This window comes from Solenopsis invicta, chromosome 16, assembly GCF_016802725.1.
Source record: "Solenopsis invicta isolate M01_SB chromosome 16, UNIL_Sinv_3.0, whole genome shotgun sequence".
In the NCBI taxonomy this organism is placed as follows: Eukaryota; Metazoa; Arthropoda; class Insecta; order Hymenoptera; family Formicidae; genus Solenopsis; species Solenopsis invicta.
The window spans coordinates 23,230,698-23,252,919 of record NC_052679.1 but is presented as its reverse complement, the minus strand read 5'-3'; the positions used below and the strand labels follow the sequence as shown (position 1 = coordinate 23,252,919).

Genomic DNA, 22,222 nt, shown 5'->3' with positions numbered 1-22,222 from the left:
TTTTTTTTAGAGGTTGATCCAAATCAGAAAATTGAAACATCTAATAATTTCTTGTTAATTACATTAATTCTCACACGAACATCTTGTGTTGGCTCTTACGGCATTATATTTTAATTTATTTTTTCAGAGCCATTCCAATTTAAATTTAATATTGTATTATTATTCTAAAATTCAGTTTTTACATTTATTCAAGAGGATTTTGTATAAAAATGATCTGGTTATATTAACAAAACTTGTATGATTGAGTGTTTGTAATGAAACCAAGCAAAACATTTGATATTTAATTTTGATTGTTATAATAGGATTCTGGATATTATAATCAAAATATTTGATAGATTTTACTATAATATAATCTGGTAATTCGCATAAGATTTTTATTTTGTCCGTTTTTTAATAGACGTATTGGTTGAATTTACCAGATTTCTAAATAATGCAACAAGATTTCTTTTTCAATGCAAGTGTAAACATAGAATCAAAATGTAGTACAATAATTACAATTATAAAATTACTATAAATTATTGTAAAACAGAAATAGAAATAGTCGAGACAAAATATTATTTGCTCTATAATAAATTTTTAATTAAAATCAATCAAAATTAAGCTATTCCAGCAGGTAATTCCCAACTAAATCACTACAGAAATATTTGTTGGGACAAAAATTTTTCTCTCTAAAGTGTGTGTTTTCAAAAATTCACAACAAGACTTATTGTTAGTATGCATTGCGAACAGCCGCAGACTTAGATTGCAGACCCAGTGATGATAAGATTAGTTATTGAAAGGTTAAAAAGCAGTAAATAATTATTGTAATTTGTCAATTATTGGCTGTAAGTAAATTATTAATTTTTTAATATTATTTTTTATGTCAAAAGAATTCAGTATAAAAAAACATTATGTTTTGGCTTTAAACATTTATTAATGTTTATCGTCACATTACAAATCGCCCTTTTGTCCAGATACTATTTCGTTAACACTATTTAGTTAGCTTAAGTTAGCTTAAGCTCTTCCGGCAAGGCCAGATCCCGAATTCAAAATAATGATAACATATAATATTATAAAAGCATCATTGTATTACTAGGTATAAATATGTATCTCTATTCGATATTTTGTGATGTTAAGACAGATATATCACATCTATGCATATATGTGCAAGAATATGATTATTATGCATATATAAGTAAAAGAATTAATACGGAAAGAAATTATAAAAAACATGTAATTGTTACCCAATTGTTTACTTTTTAGGGGTGAAATGTATGAGTACTTCCTCTCTGGGTCGCAAAAGGATAGCGCCACCGTACTTGATTGTGTCGATTGTTTTCACACTTTTTACCCTCCACTTTCTGAGAACAGCAGTCAACAAAATTTTCTGTTCGATTAAAGCGAATTTCTGACCTATACAATTTCTCGGTCCAGCGCTGAACGGAATGAAGGCATATGGATGTCTATGCTTCGAGTTTTCTGGAAGGAAGCGATCCGGATCGAACTTCAATGGGTCCGGCCAAATCTCCGGGTTCCGATGTATAAATATTATTGACATTCCGATCGTAAGACCTTTCGGAAGGATATTGTTACCTAAAATAAAGAATAAACTAATTGTAAACTGCATTTACTTTAATAGATTGATTATTTTCGTCGATATAAACGCTTTTATGACCTGTAAATTAAACTTTTATGCAAGATTATAATATTAAATTAACAATTTTTAGAGTCATTTAAGTTTAGTTATTAAGCTGAAAAATTATTTATTATTAAAAAAATGCTTCTGTTTAGTTTTTCATAAAGAATAAAAACATTATTTATAAAGCTTTTTCACTTCTTAAGCACTAAATCTAAAAGAAACATTATTTAACTGTTTTGCAAAAGAATTTACAAAACATCTTCCTTAAGATTCTTTTTAATTGTCGAATAAATTGTGTCCTACCCAATTTTACATCTTCTGTTAATTTTCTCGTGATCACAGGTATACTAGGTAATATTCGAAGCGTTTCTTTCATAACTCTATCGAGATATTTTAGTTGCGACAGCTCCTTTACGCTAGCTGGTGTCTCCGAAACTCCAAAAACTTCTTCGAGTTCTTTGTGAACTTTTTCCTGATGCTCGAGATTATTGCCCAAGAGAAAGAGTGTCCAGATTATCGCAATTGCAGTTGTGTCTTGTCCCTATTATCATTTTCATATTTTACACACGTACTTGTATAAATGCATTATCGAGTTATATTCTAATAAGAAAAAATTTTATATGAAAAAATTGGTGAATTTAATTTTAATTCTGGACGTCTCACCGCAAACATAAACGTGTCAACCTGCGCTCTCAACTCGTCATCGGTCAAAGGACAGTCATCCTTTGCATTCTGATCTAATAATAGATCTAAGAACGCTTTCCTCTTACGTTTACCTAATACAGCAAATTTTATTAAGTAAGGATAAGAAAAAAGGAACATGTTAAATGTATGTTGTATAATTATAATTTACAATAGTACCAATGTTAAATTCATTGTTCTCATTTTTAGGTTCTGAATAGTCGTTTTGCAATTTTCGTTCAGCCTTTCTCTTACATATCACCTAGAATTTATTATGTTTATTGTAAACGTGTAAATAGTTTAAATAAAATAATGTTATTAAACTCTAACACTGTTTTAAATCTTTTCTTTCTTTTACTTGTTTCGTAAATTCGTGCAATGTGTCAAGCGTTGATTTATACTGCTTTCCTCTAGGTGATAAATAGAACAACCAGTTAATCCAATACCAAGGTCGAAAAATTCGTGTCATTATTAACCAGGATATTCTGAAAGTTTTAAAATATACAATATAATTTACTAAAGTGCATATGTAATTTATATAAATATAAAGTATAAAATTATTTATTCACAGTATTAATCGGTAAAAGGGTAGTTATTTTATTATAAACTATTGAAGTATATAAATGTTAGGACTAACGTATGTACTGCTGATGTATATTTGGTTACGACTTCTTGAGCACGTATATCCACACCCATTGCCGTTTCTGCAACGTAATTGATATTTTTGGTGATGTCTTTGTCACGTAGTTTGCAACGCTAGATTTAACTCATTATTTATTAAATGGTAAATATAACGATATTACAACATCTCTTTTTTTAATTAAATAAAAAGTTTTGCAAAATAAATATTTGCTTATGAAAGCACATCTACTACTGTAATTGACTACCGAATTTTAATAGTCTATAATAAAAAGTCGTGATATATTGCTACTACTTTGATAACATATTAAGATTATTTGCTGTTCTAACAAAATAACTTTGTAAATTTAGCAAAGTTAATACTAGAGAATTTTAATGTATATGTTCATATCTTTTTTTTGACCTGGGTATGCATGGTCATTTCCTTAATTTAACTTTGTTTCATAAAATTTTCTCACTTTCCATAAAATGACTAATAACGTTATAATTGTAGTATACATGTATGTATAATGTTTTATATTAACAAATGTTTCCTTTTTGCGAAAAATATTGGAATTTTATATTACATGTATATCGTAAATTTAAAAAAAAAGCTACCTTACCGCAGATAATATCAAGAGCAGCATTGAAAATAAAAGGGCAAATATCAATGGCTTTCCCTGGATTTTTCTCTATTTTCCTATCTAGACACGTTGTTAAGATTTCTGCTTTTTCAGACAGAATCACAGCAAATTGATTTAATATACTGAAATGGAATGTTGGCCAGATGAGTTTTCTATCGTGGAACCATTGTTTACCTTAAACAGCATTAAACTGTGATATATTTATATTATAAAAACATTGCAAAGATGAAAAAATTGTTACAAAGGTAATTAAAAATGCAATCAAGCAAAGCATAACACATCAGAAACGAGCAAAAAGAGATGTACTTAAATTGTTATGTTAAAATTTATACACATTCAATTAAATATAACACAAATAAATAAATAAAGCGGTTGCATCAATTATAGCTTGTGTCTAAATATGTTTGTGAGTAATTTTAAAGTATAGAAAATAAATTGGAACATATATTTAGTAAAATTCTAAATAAATGAGAAATATGTACATATAAACATATAATAAATAAATAATATGATTTTATTATACATTCACCTGTAGATGTTATAAGTCCGTTGCCTAACCAGGGTTCCAGTAATTTATAATGTGCCCCTTTTGTGATATTTACAGTGCTGGGAAGAATAAGCTGCAAAAATTTGAAGGAAATATTATTATCCAATAATATACAATTACATAATTATTAATCAACATATTCACTTTTGTTTAAATATGCATATACATATAAAGCAACATGTAAAAACTAATTAATTGTAAGAATACTATTTGGAGAATCTGTTTTGTAACTGTTTTCATATAACAAGCTGCGGATACATGAATTATGAGTTTTTAATTCTTTAATTATCTAAGCAGATTAGATTTTTAGCAGTATTAATAAAGTGCAATATTTATTCTCCGAGAAATAAGGAAAGATTGTTTTAGGAAACCTATGTTGGTATTGGCGACTTTCCTCTAATTATCCCAGAATAAAATTAAAAGAATAGAATGATATTTTTGTTAGCAAATGGATTTTAATATTTACCTCCAAATATTCTGGTTTAAACACATTAATATATGGTTGGCCAAAAATCCATTGTACGTATATTCCTTCTTTATTCATCTTCTCCAAATGCGTTAATAATTTTTTCGTGCATGCTAACAATTAAATTTATTAATTTTTATATTGTTTTAATTATTAGAGGAAGAAATAATATTGTAAGTACTATAAGCACTGCCCTTATGAAAAAGTATTACTGCCGAAAAAAATTACACACGGAAAATTATATACAAAATCTGCTATTTTCCGTGACTTCTTTAGAAACTTGAACAATTATATTCGTCAAAGTGTTGCTTGTGTATGTATTTGTGCACACACACATATATTGTACATTTTGTATTACTGCCACTCTAAAAAAAAACCACAGAAAATGACAAATTTTGTATGTAATTTTCTGTGTGTAATTTTTTCGACAGTAATACTTTTTTGTAAGGGCTGCTTTTATTATCTTTGTTATTAAGTAACAAATTTTAACGATTGCTTATAGAATCACTTGTTTAGTAACCCATCGTTATGTAGTGGCGTTAATGTGTCTACGCAATAGCCGACAATTATTGTAAGGCATTTGTATTTTTTATCACTTCTTAATTTTTTTAACATTTAATTACATGCACTTCCTTATTGCGTTATTATATGTGTGTATATATATATATATATATATATATATATATATATATATATATATATATATAGACTCAAGTGTTTCTATTTCTGTTATTAACTTTTTATTTGTCTATGTACATTTCAAGTTATGCAAAATTATTTAATCATATGATTAATATAATTATTAAAACGAGATCTTCATATCGAAATATTTATTCATTAAATTGATTGTCTCTCTATTATACTACGTTCAGAAGTATTAGAGTTATTTTATCTTTGTTCTTTATATTAAACAAAGATAAAATGATATTAACAATGTTATTGAATAAAATAGAAATGGTTACCTTATTGCTACCTTTTCATCTAAGTAAATATAAATAGAATACTTTTTTATTTTGAGCCGTATACGAATATAGGAATAATACTTGTGCAAAAGAATAATGATAAAACGAACAATGATAAACTTTAGTATTAAGTTCTTACCATAGTTTGACAGATTCATTAGCTCAAACATCACACCAAAAGGATATCTGTCGATTTGAGGAATATTTTTAAGTTTCTGATAAACATCATATTGATCGTGCACTATCGACAGAACTAGAAAAATCACAACAAAGTAAAAGATGCATAGTGCCAAGAAGGCGAAATCCATTCTCGTAATCTGTAAACATTCCAAATAATTAAGTGAAATCCTGAAAAGGTAAACCCTTTGATTTTGCCATGGATTAATATAATATTGCATTTTAATGCGCTATAAATACATATAACGTAAATGATAAATTTTTTTACAACCTATAATTTTCATATAATACAATTTTTATTAAGTTAACATTTTTTAAAGTGATATAAAAAAACGATAAATTAAAAATTTTTTTTTTTTTAGTTTTTAACTTCAAATAATTGGACGAAGTTTTGAAAAGTGAACAGAAACATTCTTCAAAGTTCAAAGCATATGTCATCCTTAATTTTTGTAGACCTGTGTTATCATTCTCTTATTCAATTTAGCAATTTACGTTTTATAATTTATACAATTCTCAAAAGCTATAAACTTTTGGTACTTACCGTCTATTACATTAGAAGGACCAATATTTCTATGATATTCCGATCTTATCAGCACCTTTGACACTTGATTAAATTGCAACTTTGATATTTATTATAATTTCTGTTTTATGACTTGCATTTAAATCTTACTATACATTATGTTCAATAATACGATACGATATGTAACAGATTAGTGCTTATAATTCCTGTAAAGAAAATGCAATGTTGCTTTGTTATTAAAGTTATACATTTATTACTATAACCTTAAACTTCTAAATTTTTAATTTTAATTCTGAATTTATTTTTGTTTTAAGGATTTCAATAATTGAGTGTTACAACATAATATTATAATCTATTTTATGTCAATAATGCAGAAAACATAAAATAAAAAATGTAACATAAAAACATAAAATTTTAAAATATATATTAATTGGATATGTAACTTATTACATTACTCTATAGAATAACTCGTCACTTTATATTTAATAATTAATAATTAATATGAAACCTAACTATTAATACCTAATAATTAATAATTAATATAAAACCTATATAAATATAATTATTTATTATTGCAATTGTGTCAAATAACATTGAATAATAATAGTATATTGCGTAAAATTTTGCAAATCTTTTCATATATTTTTCTTATATACGGATTATACAAATAAAATTTAGTAATATGCAGCAGCATGTAATTGTTTGAGACATTCTAATTAAGAAACATCACTGTTAAGAAAATTGTTGTGCGTCACACCTTATATTCCCAAAGATGTTCAAACGGAGTATCTACAATAGAGGGAGTGCGACAAAAAAAGATCTTGAAAAATCTTCGAAATGATTCTCACGACTCAAAGCTTGGTGTCAGGTGCACGCGTGAATGGATTTCTGCCTTTTATTCATCTCTTCTTGAACACACGAATAACTACCCGCCCATAAAAACCCCCATTTTTTGATGTCCACCAGACTCAAAAGAATAGAAAAGAGAGAAGAAAACGATGATTTTTCAATAAAGTGCGTGATTAATAATTGTGCCATTTTAAGACGCCCAGTTCTTTTAATACGTACGAATACTAATAAGCTGTAGATTATTTAAGCAGACTGTGATGATTTTTCAATTAACCTGATAGGTTTTCATGGTCCTGGATTTATAAATGATTGGTTTCCATGATAGACTGTGTAATGCAAATCACCTGATGTAACAATTAAAATAATCATACTGAACTATTTCTAAAAGTATAAAGTGAAGAATACTGAACCTCAAAATTAAAATAATATCTTTTTAATTTAAATAATTTTTAGAAAAATTATATATAATTTCAGCGACTAAACCTATTATAGCCGGAAAGTGTATCAACATATTGAAAAAATAACTAACTGGTCGCAAGCGGACCTTAGTCAATAATAATTTCCCATGTAAATTTATTCTTATATAATCAATAATTATGTACATTTGCAAGTTCTTCTAAACTGCGTGCTGTATGTTTGCCAGACATTAAATTTAATACGCAGCTTGTAATTATAACCGGGAATATTAAACGAAGAAACTTATAGGTCCAAGCTAGATCTTGGTGGTAATATTTATTGTGATTTTATATCAATTTTCAAGTTGACAAAACTACGTGCCGAATAACTTTTTAATCTTAAAAGAACAGTTCACATTTGTTCTAAGTTGTACGTGAAATAATATTACAATATTAAATTGAAAAAAAATTTAATAATAACTGATGACAACAAGCATCTAAATGTGAGAATTCTTTCTCTCTTTAAAAAAATCCTAGGTTCAAATCCTGGCTGCAGTTATTTTTTGCAATAAATTCTTTATAGCTTTTTAGGGAAAAAAGAGTTCTCATATTTAGATGTATACTGTCTATTCTGCTTGTACGTCATCATTATAAAATTAAATGTCAATATAATTCACACACAATTGTACAAATAAAGATGCTATAATTAAGTCAGACGATATTTTATTATTATATATGTCTGTTAAAACATTTAAAACTTCAATAACATGGTTTTCAAGAACACTTGTTTTTTTGTGATACATTTCATTGCCATTGAACCATTTATGCCAAAAATATAACTCTGAATAAAAAGTAATTCTGAAACATTTATGTGCGTGTGCGCGCACGCGCGCGCGTTTTTTGCATTTATGTTATAAATACATTGTTTTATATATGATACCAATATTGCAATATTTTAAATTTCAGAATAACTTATTTATATAAAACACAACAATATGATCAAAATTGTTTTAAAATCTGAAGAAGATACAAATCTGTTTTACAGTTTATTTTATAGTAATATAATTTTCTTATATATAGAACTTATCAATAAAAATAAATAATGTATAAAATGTAGGGATGTGCGGTACCTGAAATTACGGGTTTCCGAGCTTCGGGTCAGGATTTTTTTTTCGGGTTCGAGTCGGGACCCGAAAGTTTGTAAAGTTCGGATATCCGAAAAATTTTGGGTACCCGAAACTTACGGGTAACCGAAATTCTGTCGGAATCCGAAATCGAGACAAAATCCCAAAATTTTGTAAATTTTGAGTTCTTAGATCTAAAATCGGGTCAAAAAGCAGTCATAGATCTAAATACCTTATACATTGATGTAAGAAAAAAATTATTAAATTTTAATAGTTATTTGTTTGAATATTGCTCCAATAAAATTTTTTCCGAACATAAATATATATTTATTAAGTACAAGGAGTGACCACTAATTTAATTATCATTTTTTATTGAGTAAATACTTATGTACTGTAAGTAAATATTTTATTGGCAGTATTCAAATTTAGTAATTCAATATAAACAAAATGCTTTACGTAAATTTTGTAATATTTTCTCACATCAGTGTATAAAGTATCTAGATTTCTGACCGCTACTTGACCCGACTTTAGATCCGAGTACTCAAACTTTACAAAATTTTAGAATTCCGTTTCGATTTTGGGTCTCGACCCGATTTCGGGTACCCAAACTTTATAAACTTTCGAGTCCCAACTCGATCCCGAAAAATATTCCCGACCCGATCCGAACCCGAAATCTCAGGTACCCGCACACCCCTAATAAAATGGCAATACTGAGAGAAAAATTACTAAATAATAAATATTTATTCAAATAGTACTAATGAAATATTTATAAATATTACTAAATATAAATATTTATTTATTTAATACAAAAACTATTAAATTTATTTAAGTATTATTTTTCCTTATTGATTAAATATTTATGCACCGCCAGTAAATAGTTTATTAATATTTTTAAAATAAATATTTATTAAAACTTAGAAATTTTTTCTCTCACAATCAGTGTATTTGAATGTTGTTTATACTGAAAATAAAATTTTAGAATAAAAATTAATTTGAAGTATTATATATCAAAAACACATAATTAAAATTGTTATGCAATTTATTGATTTCAAGTTTTGTGTGCAAAAGTACATAAAAGCAATAAATGAATAGCATCTGAAATAAGTTATAGTTACGTTAACAAGAAAGACATTTCCATTTTGCGAGAGATACTAAATGAAGCAAACAATACAGATAATATTTCTATTATTTGTACAATGAATAAGCAATGAAGTAATGTTTTCTTAATGACGACTGTTGAAAACAAGAGAGAGAGAAAGAAGGCACTACTCTTGAAGGCTGCAAATAAACAAAATGTTAATATATCATGATATTTACATTAATCATTGATAACGTGTGATATATAAGTCGTTGTCACTTTCCGTCAAGCTCATTAGTAACTTGCAAAGGAATCGAGAACATTGATAAAACCACGGTAAAAGTTACAAAATATCAAAAAAAGATCATGGCGGGAATCTATACTCTTCTGTGTCTTGCCATAACTACGATAACGTTTAATAACGTAATCGCAGTTGATTACTGCAACTTGGAATCATGTTCACAGAGAGGTTCACATACTATGTGTAGATATCCTGTAAGTGACAATATAATTATGTACACATGAAATAATGTATACAAAGTGTGTCAGCAAAAGGTGTAGAGTTTGTTTCTTTATTTTTTTAAATAAAATAACAAAAAAACTGCAATAATCAAGATTTCTTTACTCCTTTGCAGAGTAGAGACATTTAGATTATTTCTTATTAAAACAGAAAGTGTATTCAGATTGCATTATTTTGTTTATTATTACTTATATTTAAAAGATTATTTCTTTTCTTTTCTTTCCTTAATTTATAAAAAAATACGTAATGTATAAAAAATTTCATCTAAATAGAAATTTTTATTTCTCTTCTTTAGAAACATTATTATTGATGTACAATACTTATTTTTTAAAATTATTTTTATGTACTTGCACTTTGGAAACATTATTGCTGATGTACTTATTAATAAAATTATTTGATTTACATATTATGAATGTAATAAGCTAATCCTAAAAATCATACCGTAGTCATCATCCCCATCAAATGCATGCAGACAATGGAGTAATAATGGTCTTACTGAGGCTGAGAAAAACACTATAGTGAAAAGACATAACGAACTGAGACAGAGAGTCGCATCGGGTCAGGAAAGCAGAGGAAATCCAGGTCCACAACCTCCGGCAGTTAGCATGCCAGCTTTGGTAAGACAAATATATAATATGTTATTTACAATACGTTAAAACATATAATAAGAATGTTATTATAATATGTTATTTACGTTAAAACATTAATAGGAAAAACACATTAGATAAATACTTGAAACATAATTTACTTTAACTCAATTTTTTTTTAATTTATTAAAAACAAATAAAACTGTAATTTAACCACTATGATTTTAGCTTAAAAGTTTAATAGTGTCTTTTAAAATTGTAACATCTTTTGTATAAATCAAAAATTAATGTTTAAAACTAATTAACATTAGTTTAACTAATTTTCTAAAGCGTTCGAATAATATCTTGTATTTAGTTAGGTAAAACAAGTAAACTACAAATTTTTTTCTGATACTTTATAATTTATAAAAAAATAAAAGAAATGGAATATTGTTTATAATATTATTTACAGCATAAATTATATGCTATCTAACAAAAATAAATTTATTTAAAGAAAATTATTACTATTATATACGAAAAAGAAAATTGAAGAAAATTTTTTCCCAAATTTTGATCGTAGTGCATGCACATACATTTATACATTTATGTATTTAAATATATGTATATATATATATATATATATATATATATATATATATATATATGTATGTATGTATGTATGTATATATATTCTATCAAATTATAATATATAAATACACATGTTTTCTTAGGTATGGGATGACGAACTAGCAACAATAGCGCAAAGATGGGCTAATCAATGTAATTTTAATCACGATACGTGCAGAAATGTGGGTAAGTACCGGCTTGTATGTGTATTAATCCTTAAACACATCATTGGGTCTGGAAGACCCTATAGGAAATTGTGATCGTTTGCTATATGCGAAGATGAAATGAGATAGAAGGCTTGAGGTAAGGGAGAGAAGCAAATTAGAAGTCTCCATTATCAATTGTAATGTTGAACAACTTCGGAGCTCATCTAAAATTCAAATAGCACAGAAATAAAATTTTTGTATCATCATATTTTTTTGTTGAATAATTTTACTTTTTAAAAAGAATGACAATACTAATAATATTTCCTAAAAATATTACTCTTCATCTTTAAAACATCGTATTATAAGACCTTAGAAATTTTTTGTTGCAAAAATATGATTTAATTAAAAAAATGGATTTTTTACCTCTCTTTATTTTTGCTTAATAGGTTTCCCTTAATAATTTTAAAATAGATAACTTTTTGACAATGCTGTTTATACTGTCACACTTTTAAGAATCTGAACTTTTATAAAAGAAAGAACATGTTTGAAAAATATTGATTAAAACCAAAGTTATGACTTTTCAAATTTGCACGAGTCTCCCAGATCTTTTGTGCTGCGTTTATGATTGGCGCTAGAAGTGATGCGTTTAAAAGTTAATAGTTGTATACTAGCTGAATGCATAATACAATTTATTTATATAATACGTGTCATTATAGACAGATTTGCAGTTGGTCAAAACATAGCTATGACATACAATTCGGGCGACAACAACTCGCCTATGGAATCTTTTGTCGATATGTGGTATGATGAAGTAGATAAATTTGATAGGAATAAAGTTGATTATTATGAGTAAGTATATCTCTTTAATATTAGATATTCTAATAATATATACATTTTACACATATTAACAAAAATAAAATATTACAAATTGAGTCTGCAATTCTTCAGAATACACCAAAATTTTTTATATAAAAAAAATATTGTGTAAATGGTATTACAATAGTATCAAAGTTTTTAAAATACCTCTGAAGGTATTTATGATATCAAATTTATGACATATTTAATGAATCTATAAAAAAATTTATTTACAGATTTGAACCAAGTACAGGCCACTATACTCAAGTGGTTTGGGCTAATACGAAGACAATCGGTTGCGGACGAATTAAGTATAAGGAATCAAATGGCTGGAATGCGAATTACTTAGTTTGCAATTATGGCCCATCCGGAAATTATATAGGTCAAAAAATATATCAAAGGAAATAAATATACCGAAGGAAATAAATCTAATCGATATACTATACAGATACAATAGAAAAAAGATTTCATAAAATCTGGGAAAATAAATACAAAATTGTAATGTTTTATTGCTAGAAAAATAAAAAGAAGCATAATATATATTTTGCTCTTAATATATATATATTTCCCTTCAACCTTTTTCCTCTTTTTCTCTTTTTTCATTCTAATATTGTTTGATGTTGAGTTTTTCTACAATTATTAAACATAACCATTATATTTACGTACATAAAAAACAAAAATTTATAAAATCATACAAGCATCAATAGAAAAGAAAATGGTATTAATCATTTACATTTTTTAATAGCTTTGTTAATAATTAATATTTTATATTAAAACTTAACAACTATATGTATCCAAATATCGTTTAATAGAATCTAGACTCAAAGTTATGAAATATTTATTACTTAGGACATGATAAAAATGTGATAATACTGTAATGAGTCAAAGAAGAAAAGGAATGATAATATAGTCATTCAAAAAATAAATTTAAAAAATTGGTTATGTTTAAAAAATACAGTATTTTATTATAAAATTATATATTTTTAATCGATTTTCCATTATTGGAATTTACCTTCAAAAATGGTAGATAATCTACTGTGTTAATAAATTGCTATACTTGCATTTCTGAAGACAGAGATATGGGCCCAAATGCTTTTTATTACTTTTATTACTTTCAACATTCGGTAAGCAACAAAAATAAAATAAAATTGAGAATTCATACCGATAGAGCCAACACAAGCTGTTCGTGTGTGAATTAATGTAATTAGCCAACAAATATTATTACATAGCGTACTATTATTATTACAAACGTTTCAATCTTAGTTTTGGATCATCTTCAGTGTTAATTAACATTTCATTCCACATACGATGGTTGATAGTAGCGCAGGTACAAATTGGCCAGATCCAAAATTGACGCAGTACATCTGCGTAGGCCATGTGCGTTATTTTGATACTTTACTGTCCGCGTCGTTGTATGATAGGTTTATTTTATTTTTTATTCCCATGGTCATACTAAAACAGTTATGTATTTTTTTTTCTAAAAATCCCGCCGAGCAATAAAATACACAAACGAAAAAATTTCTTGCAAAGATACAATCGCTTACACTAAATTAACGTTAATTTAACAAGTAGACGATCAAAGTAATTGCGATATGGATGGAACAAACGGTTACAGAAGACTGATTATGAGCAAAATAAATAAGCATCCGCAATAATAATTGTATGCTATGTGATAATTTTTGCTCGCTAATTACATTAATTCACACACGAATAGCTTGTGTTAGCCCTATCTGAATTCTTAATTCGATTTATTTCTTCAGAGCCTTTTTTTCCTAATACAAAAAAAAAGAATAAAATGATATCTCTTATGTTTCTGAATGCAGCTCTTCAGAGTGACAACCAAAGAAATGAAAATCTCAATAATAACGACGCTTAGGTAGACATATTAACAAAATGCTACAAATAATGCTACTGAATAATTTTGCATAACTCAGAATGTGTATAGCCGAATAAAAAAATAAATAACAAAAAAAAACACTCAAATTTACTTACATTTGCGTCATAATTATATGCTTAAGTTAAAAATAATAAAGAAGCATGTGTAATTAAATGTTAACATGTACCTTAAAAAAGTTTTAAAATGCTCAAAAGTAAAATGCCTTATAACAATTATCGGCTATCGTCTATTGACATATTAGTATCGTTACACAACAGCAACTAATAAACAAATTACTTCATAAGTAGTTTGTAACAATTCGTCACTTGATGACGGAGAAAATACAAATCATAATATTTACATTGACCTAATACTATCTTCTTCTCTACTTAATTTCAAATATTGTACTCACAATATCTTGATAAAATTTAATCAAAATTTAATCTAAATTATTTTCTTCGAAAAGCAATAATTAAAATTTCTTCTATATTCGCTATTTCGTAACAATTTCCTTAGACTGTTTGTTTTCTGGGTATGTATTCTGTACACGTTTTTTGTTCTCAATAATAATTGTCGTTGCGCAGCTCTTTTGCCATGTAAATATTTATGCAGTGACACCGACAACTATCGTTAAGAACGAAAAGCGTTTACAGAATACATACCCTGAACATCTTTTATAATAATGCGCAATTGTCAATGTGACAATATAGTACATACGTGTATTGCATGTCAAAGTGGCCTCTATCAATATGCTCTTTCTTCTGCGTGTTACATAACTTCAATTATAGAATTGAATGCCAAATGTGGCTTGTGTACACTTGCGCAAATAAAGATATGCCTTAGTTAACTATGACAATTTTTTATTGTTATGTATGCTATGACTTTTTAATCACGTTTTTCATATGCATTCGTTTTTAACGATATGTCTTCATGTTATTGAACAATTTATTTTAAAAATGCATTAAATTTCAACGTACACCCTATATATTATAAATTTTTCTATTCACGATATTAACGTTATGTAATATTTCGAAATATCAATGTATGTTGTTTATATAAAATACAACAATGTAATATTATTTCGTTTCTTATTAAAATTTCAATAAGATATAAATTTCTGTTTGTTTTATGACTATATAATTTTTTTTTTTTTTCATAATACACTCATCCACAAAAAAAATGGGCCACCAAATTTTATCATAATTTTTTAATATTTTTAAATAGCGATAACTTAACGAAAAAGTATCAGATTGAGTTGAAAAAGGGCTCAAATTAAAACATTTCCCTTGATAACTAAGAAAATCAAAATTTAATTAAAAACAATTTTCACAAAATGTCGAACATTGAAAACAAACATTGGAAAAAAAAATTTTTTTTTTTAACTATTATTTTGCGTTGCTTAGAGAAATTGGCTCTCTAGCACAAAAATGTATGAGCTTTTAAACTTATTAATTTTTAAACAAATCCATATTTTTAACAATTTGCTACAACATATAATTTTTTTTGTGCCGTTTTGTAACACTTTTTTTAAAGCTATAACTTTATAAAAAAAAATCATATGTTGTAGAACATTGTTTGTTGGTGGCCAGTGGCGTTTTTTTATTGCGGGTGAGTGTACATTGATAAGAGCAGATAATGTAGAAAGTAGCAAGTTAATGTTATTATTTAAAATAAACTTATCACTTGTAATATGATTAATATAATATGATTAATTATTATTATATCTCAGTTTCTTTACAAAACAGTAATTAATAATTAATTATTTCAATTTTATTTAGTAAATAATAATAAAATGTTAATATATGTTTTAAAATTTAACTACATTATAGAACATATTCTAACATATTTTATTTTTATTTTTAGATACTAGATAAAACAAATAATTATACTGACATTATGTCTATTATGTACAAGGAATGAGATAAAGTTTTTTAAAAACAAAGAGAAGGGAAAGAGACAATATTTATGCAAATTATGAATAAATGTGTTATGCAAATTGCATAAACTGATAACGCACTATATAAAGTATGGCTGCGTTTCATCGGCTAGTTAGTAGTGTGCAAAAAAATCTAGGAGGCAAAATCGTATAACTGAAAAATAAAAAAATACCAAATCAAAACAAAGAAGAATAATGGCAAGAATCGGCAAACTTTTGTGTCTTGTTATACTCGCGGTATTTACTATTGTAACTGCCGACGATTACTGCAACATGAAATCATGTAGCGAGGATCATAGTCATACTATGTGCCAATACCCTGTAAGTAACAATAGTTACGTCCACACAAATGTAAAAACGGTATTTTGTATTTTGCAATTAAATTTTTCAAAATATCTCAAAAATGTATCTGTACCAAAGTAGCAAACTGACATTATTTATTGTCATTTTGGTCTCATATGATCGTAATAAAATATCATTTTGACGTCAAAATAATAACTAATAACTCTTTACTATCTGAATAATATGCATATTTTGCATTATTCAATTTTTAAAACTAATAATTTATAGGCTATTTAAAAAGAAAAAGAATTAAATACAGGATAGTAGTCTTTTGTACATATCTTTTTCAAAGGAATCTATAAAGTTGCAATGCAATTTTTATCTTAATGAATAATTTTACAATTATTTTGTGACTATATTAATAAAAAAATAATATTTCCCTAGATTTACAAACGTTTAATATATCATAGTTAGAATAAGATTAAGTATATTTTATGTAATATTGATAACATCTGCAGCTATGATCCATTCAAGGATATTTATTAAATTTTAAGTTTAACATGTCGTACTTTTATTATGTACTTCTTGCTTCTATATAAAGTAAAGATAGATAATATCAAATACTTGTCTTTTTGTGTATAAATTTCAATATTGTTGGTAAATCAATGCACTCAAAGTTACTAATATTTTATATTAGTAATTTTTTAAATTAATATATTACTTTTTACCTTTTTTAAATTAATATATTACTTAAACATAAATATAATATGTACTAACAATAAGACTTCTAATTTATGCAGAACTCTTAACGTTCTTAACTATGACGTTCTTAACTATGACGTTCAATTTTGGAAAGTATCCAAAATTTAAATTTAACTTCAATATTAAGAAAAAAAATAAAATGTATGAAAATAAGTGTAGAAATAGGATACAACATGGAATGCAGTGTTACGATTTGAAAATGATTAGTTGAACGAAATAACAAATTTTATAAGATAATATTTTTGAGTCAAAGAATTTCAGCAATTTACCCGAAAGACTTTGTAATTAATCTTCACCAAAAAGAAATAAAAGTTTATAATGCAGGTATAGCGGATTGTTTCTTTATATGAATTTATATTTTGAAGTTTTAATTCAATATGGAGTTAGTTTATAATTTGAATTTGAGTTTTCAAGATGGCTAGTTTTGGGAAAGGTTTATGAAATATTTTGTAATTATAGTAATTTTAGATATAAAGAGAAAAAGTACTTATTTAACTGAAAACATTGATTAATCTGGAATCTGATCCGTTTTAACTCGTTGTGCATCTTTACGGGGCATGTAATCGTTTAATAAAGAATTAAAAACTGTCGCTACACTAATGTCAGCGACTGAGTTAAAGTTCAGGAAGGAAATTCATTAACAACGGATCAAATATCAAATTCAATCAAATAATTAATTAATGACAAATTACCTTCACTGATAAAAACGAATAAAGCGATCAAATTTATAAATTATGACAAAGCTCGTCAAAGACTGAGACCGCGTTTGACACTCAAGATGCGATAGAACTCAAGAACTAAAAGATAAAGTCCCCACACCTGCACCTCCCTTTTATAACCAGAAGTGGCAATAACCCCCCGCGCGAGTTTCTTACTATTTCTAGAAATGATAATTAAAAGGAGGGGGAAGATTTTTACCCACGCGAAATAAAATCTATAATCAATATTAAAGGTTTGGTCTGGCCTCATTGACCGCCGTTAACTGAGCTGTCTGTTTGATTCTAATTTCATCTACTTATCACTATTAAATTACTGTTATATGGTATTGCGACCATCCGTTTACATTTTATATAATATTATTAATCATGAATATTTTAAATAAAAAGCTTAACGGTTACATTCATCAAACACAATAGATTCTCGACTCAAAGTATGTTATGGCATATTTCTTGAATATTATTTATAAAAATATAATGACACCGCATAATGAGCCAAAAAGGAATAGGAGTGATAATATAGCCCAGCACAAAAAATTAAAAAAATTAGTTTTAATTTAAAAAACACATTGTTAAAATTTTGGTACAATTTTCGCAAAATATATTTATTCAAAATAAGAGAAAATATTGTAGAATATATACAAATAATATTATACGTATACATAAGCCTTCCGCATATAGACTTTTTCTCTCTCTCTCTCTCTCTCTCTCTCTAGAAATTTATAATTATACATATAATGTAAATTATTAATTAGCAGTGCACTGCTAATTAATAATCAATAACTGATTATATTTCGCAGTTAACTGATAAAATATCATCAGTTACTGATCAGTAATCAGTTTATTGAAACAAGTTTATCAACTTTTTTTCAAGGGTGAAACTACAATTAACTTATTAAATTACTTTGATATAAAAACTTTTTGAGAAAGAGGTCGTATTATACTTATTGAGACATCAGTATGCATAAGTCCACATTATCAAAATCTCGTATCATTGTTTAATTTTGCATAACTCGAAATGTACACAGCTGATTAAATAATTAAATAATAAAAAAGCACTCGAACGAACATGTATGATAATAAGACCAAGTTTAAAAAGAATAATAAAGTGTAAAAATATTAAAATGTATCTTGAAAAAATTTTGATCAAAAAAAATGCTCAAAAGTCTAAAAATGCCTTATAACAAAATGTCGACTATTATTACATGTTATTATAGAGAGAACTACAACTAATATGCATGACAATAAAAATCGTATTACCATACAATCCCAAAAAGAGATGCTAAAGCTCTAAAACAGCATTTCGCGTAAAGTAAACTTTATTTCGAAAGAAGCCTTTCGAGAGATTTCGGAAAGCATTCCGCTTGCACAAGCAATGTGTCGAAAGGCTAAGAAAAAGCAATCATGGATTTCGGAAAAGTTAGGAAATCCCGGAAAGCAATCTCATGCAGTTAATTGAGCAATCTTGCTATGCGTGCAAACATATCGCAAATATAAGTAAGTCATCGCCGGAAATTGAAAAGGCGGAGAGTTACAAAGTACAAAGTAAAGAGTGACTATTAAGACTCACACAGCCACGTCCGTCACGGTCTTCATCGCAATTTGATTCCACACGTGCCGACGTCTCGACACCGCGTGTGTGTCGCGGCACGCGACAGCAAAGTATAATAACTGTACTTAACCACGACACCAAACCTATCTGTTATAATAAGCGTTGATGTAAATAGTCATTCAATTCAAACAATTTTACGAATTTATCGTCAATCCACAAGAACAAACCGAACCCTAGATCCCTATTTCTCTTTGTTGTAATCAATGTAATGTAGACATTACATTGACATATTGTTAAACATTTATTATGCACAGTGCGCTTAGAACTATGCACTTGTATCTTTCTTGTATTCTATCTTTTACTATCCCTCTACATTTACGTATGATGAAATAATCTTTAAACTTTTTATATTTTCTACAGTAATCATTTTACGTAGATCGTAATTATCGCCCTATTTATCACATGGAAAAATTGATTCAGCTCACGATATTTTTGTTGATATTAACAATAATGAAATCATAATGCAATATTAATATAGCATAAAGGCATATAACAGAGTGGTTCGAGCAAACTATTTTTACTCCTATTTTTTTTCTACTTTGGCAGCGTAAATACCGACATATTTTACCTTACAGATTTTCAGTACTAGCAATAGTTATTGAAATGCATTCTTAATAATATCATTGATGTTTATTTAAAAAAAACGTTTAATTTAAATTCTTGTAAAAATAAGTATATTAAAACATAAGAAATTAGAAAAATTATTAAATAGGTTTAAAGAAAAATTTACTCTACATATAGAATAGCTTGTTAGAGAGTTAGTTTTAATATTTATTAGTACATTTAACATTTATTATCAAGTACGTAATTTTAAAATAACTTACTGTAACAAAAAATAACGAAAAAGTAATAAAATATTACTTGAAAAGTAACGATAACGAATTACTCCTTTAAAGTAACATTTTCAACAGTGAAAAAAAGCGTTATTGTTGAGATTTCTAAATAAGAAAATCTTTTATTTACATATATTATATTAAAAAATATTTATCTAATCCTAAAAATCATATCGTAGTCGTCAGAACCAGCATCAGCATGCGGATCGTCACCTCGTAGTGGCCTTAGTGATGATGATAAAAAAACTATAGTAGATGAACATAATAGACTGAGACAATATGTTGCATCAGGTCAAGAATCCAGAGGAAATCCTGGGGCTCAATATGCGGCGGTTGAGATGAAACAAATGGTAAGACAATGTATAATGTATATACAATATTATTACAATAAATTAAAACATATAACAATTGAAAAAACATAAATAAGTAAATTGAATAAATATCTTAGGACTGGGACGACGAACTAGCAGAAATTGCACAAAGATGGGCCAATCAATGCGTTTTCCAACATGACAAGTGCAGAAATGTAGGTAAGTATTGATTCATTTACAATAACGTTTATAATTGTAAATTAAATGAATGACTCATTCAGTCATTTGTAATTAAATAATGCATGCCATTGCAGACAGATATGTAGTTGGTCAAAACATAGCTATAACATACAATTCGGGTGAAAACAACACGCCTATGAAAGATTTTGTCCAAATGTGGTATGATGAAGTCAAAGATTTTGACAAAAATGGAGTTGATAGCTATACGTAAGTTTTCTTCTAATATTCAATATTCTAATTACATATAAGTTTTACACACATTGATAAGCAAGAAATCAATTATTTAGATTGGACAAAGACTATATAGCCTTTATATATAAATGTAAGAAATTTATGCATGTATGTAAGAAGTAGTATATAAATGGTATCACTATAAATAATAACAAATTAAAATGCATCTGCCCTTGTGACGTATGTTTAAAGTGTCAACAAAAAATATCTATTTGTAGATTTGATTCAAACACAGGCCACTATACTCAAGTGGTCTGGAATAACTCAACAAAAATCGGTTGTGGTTCAATGAACTATCACGATGACTCAGATGGCTGGAATAAAAAAACCTTAGTTTGCAATTATGGTCCAAGTGGAAATTGGCAAGGTCAGAAAATATATGAAAAAAAATCTAATTAATAAATTAGAAATGTAATAGTAATATGAAACAAAGTGAGAATATAACTAAAAAGCTGGCTTACCAGTAGAAATAGACAATTAAAATTGTCATAATGGTTTAATACAGAATAAAATAGTATTTTCCTCTTTCTTTTCTCTTTTTTTCTTTTTCTCTCTCATTCTCTCTCTCTCTCTCTCTCTCTCTCTCTCTCTCTCTCTGTCTTTCTTTATCTGAAATAATGTTTAATATCACGTTTTCTTTGTTAATAACTTTCTAACGCAAACAATAATAATAATAATAATAATAATATATATATATATATATATATATATATATATATATATATATATATGTAATATATCTGAAATAAATGTGTGCAATAAATGAAATAATTTATATTCGTAATTTCTAAACCCCAAATCATGTTTCAATGTACAATTACATACAGGATGCGTCAGTTAAAGCCGGACAAAATTCAATTTGAATTTCTCGTTACATGTGACTTTAGCAGTAAATGATTGTTGGCGCTCGGGTAAGTCAGATATATGTGTAAAACGTGTATAATCTCAAAATGTCCGAGTTAGTGAGACCAAATAAAATAGCCATATTTAAAATTCCAAAACTAGAACTTAACAGACAAAAACTCCGGAC

General features: G+C 26.9%; 3 protein-coding genes across 3 annotated transcripts; 2 read left to right on the top strand and 1 right to left on the bottom strand.

Moving 5' to 3' along the window:
* Positions 1–1,175: 1,175 nt before the first annotated feature.
* LOC105199689 (cytochrome P450 4C1) lies at positions 1,176–5,844 on the bottom strand. The gene is made up of 10 exons (XM_011166891.2): positions 5,676–5,844; positions 4,575–4,687; positions 4,091–4,181; positions 3,541–3,735; positions 2,937–3,003; positions 2,658–2,784; positions 2,480–2,561; positions 2,282–2,394; positions 1,922–2,159; positions 1,176–1,572 (listed from the first exon to the last, which is right to left on the bottom strand). The coding sequence occupies exons 1-10, from the start codon at positions 5,842–5,844 to the stop codon at positions 1,232–1,234; spliced, it is 1,536 nt and encodes a 511-aa protein (XP_011165193.2). The 3' UTR covers positions 1,176–1,231.
* Positions 5,845–9,952: 4,108 nt separating this feature from the next.
* On the top strand, positions 9,953–12,935 carry LOC105199698 (venom allergen 3). Its single transcript, XM_011166900.3, has 5 exons — positions 9,953–10,174; positions 10,646–10,816; positions 11,497–11,578; positions 12,255–12,387; positions 12,630–12,935. The coding sequence occupies exons 1-5, from the start codon at positions 10,046–10,048 to the stop codon at positions 12,799–12,801; spliced, it is 687 nt and encodes a 228-aa protein (XP_011165202.1). The 5' UTR covers positions 9,953–10,045; the 3' UTR covers positions 12,802–12,935.
* Positions 12,936–16,309: 3,374 nt separating this feature from the next.
* On the top strand, positions 16,310–21,777 carry LOC105197917 (venom allergen 3). Its single transcript, XM_026134981.2, has 5 exons — positions 16,310–16,526; positions 20,590–20,760; positions 20,859–20,940; positions 21,036–21,168; positions 21,411–21,777. Exons 1-5 carry the CDS (start codon positions 16,401–16,403, stop codon positions 21,589–21,591), a joined length of 693 nt encoding a protein of 230 aa, XP_025990766.2. The 5' UTR covers positions 16,310–16,400; the 3' UTR covers positions 21,592–21,777.
* Positions 21,778–22,222: the final 445 nt, after the last annotated feature.

Bases quoted from the DNA above. Each gene is read 5' to 3' on its own strand.
- LOC105199689 (XM_011166891.2), bottom strand. From the start codon at position 5,844: ATGGATTTCGCCTTCTTGGCACTATGCATCTTTTACTTTGTTGTGATT. The intron at 3,004-3,540 runs GTAAGGTAGCTT...ATTACGTTGCAG, and splicing joins TGCTCTTGATATTATCTGCG to AAACGGCAATGGGTGTGGAT. The intron at 2,785-2,936 runs GTTAGTCCTAAC...TAAAACTTTCAG, and splicing joins TATACATCAGCAGTACATAC to AATATCCTGGTTAATAATGA.
- LOC105199698 (XM_011166900.3), top strand. From the start codon at position 10,046: ATGGCGGGAATCTATACTCTTCTGTGTCTTGCCATAACTACGATAACG. The intron at 10,817-11,496 runs GTAAGACAAATA...ATGTTTTCTTAG, and splicing joins CAGTTAGCATGCCAGCTTTG to GTATGGGATGACGAACTAGC. The intron at 11,579-12,254 runs GTAAGTACCGGC...GTGTCATTATAG, and splicing joins CGATACGTGCAGAAATGTGG to ACAGATTTGCAGTTGGTCAA.
- LOC105197917 (XM_026134981.2), top strand. From the start codon at position 16,401: ATGGCAAGAATCGGCAAACTTTTGTGTCTTGTTATACTCGCGGTATTT. The intron at 16,527-20,589 runs GTAAGTAACAAT...ATCATATCGTAG, and splicing joins ATACTATGTGCCAATACCCT to TCGTCAGAACCAGCATCAGC. The intron at 20,941-21,035 runs GTAAGTATTGAT...ATGCCATTGCAG, and splicing joins TGACAAGTGCAGAAATGTAG to ACAGATATGTAGTTGGTCAA.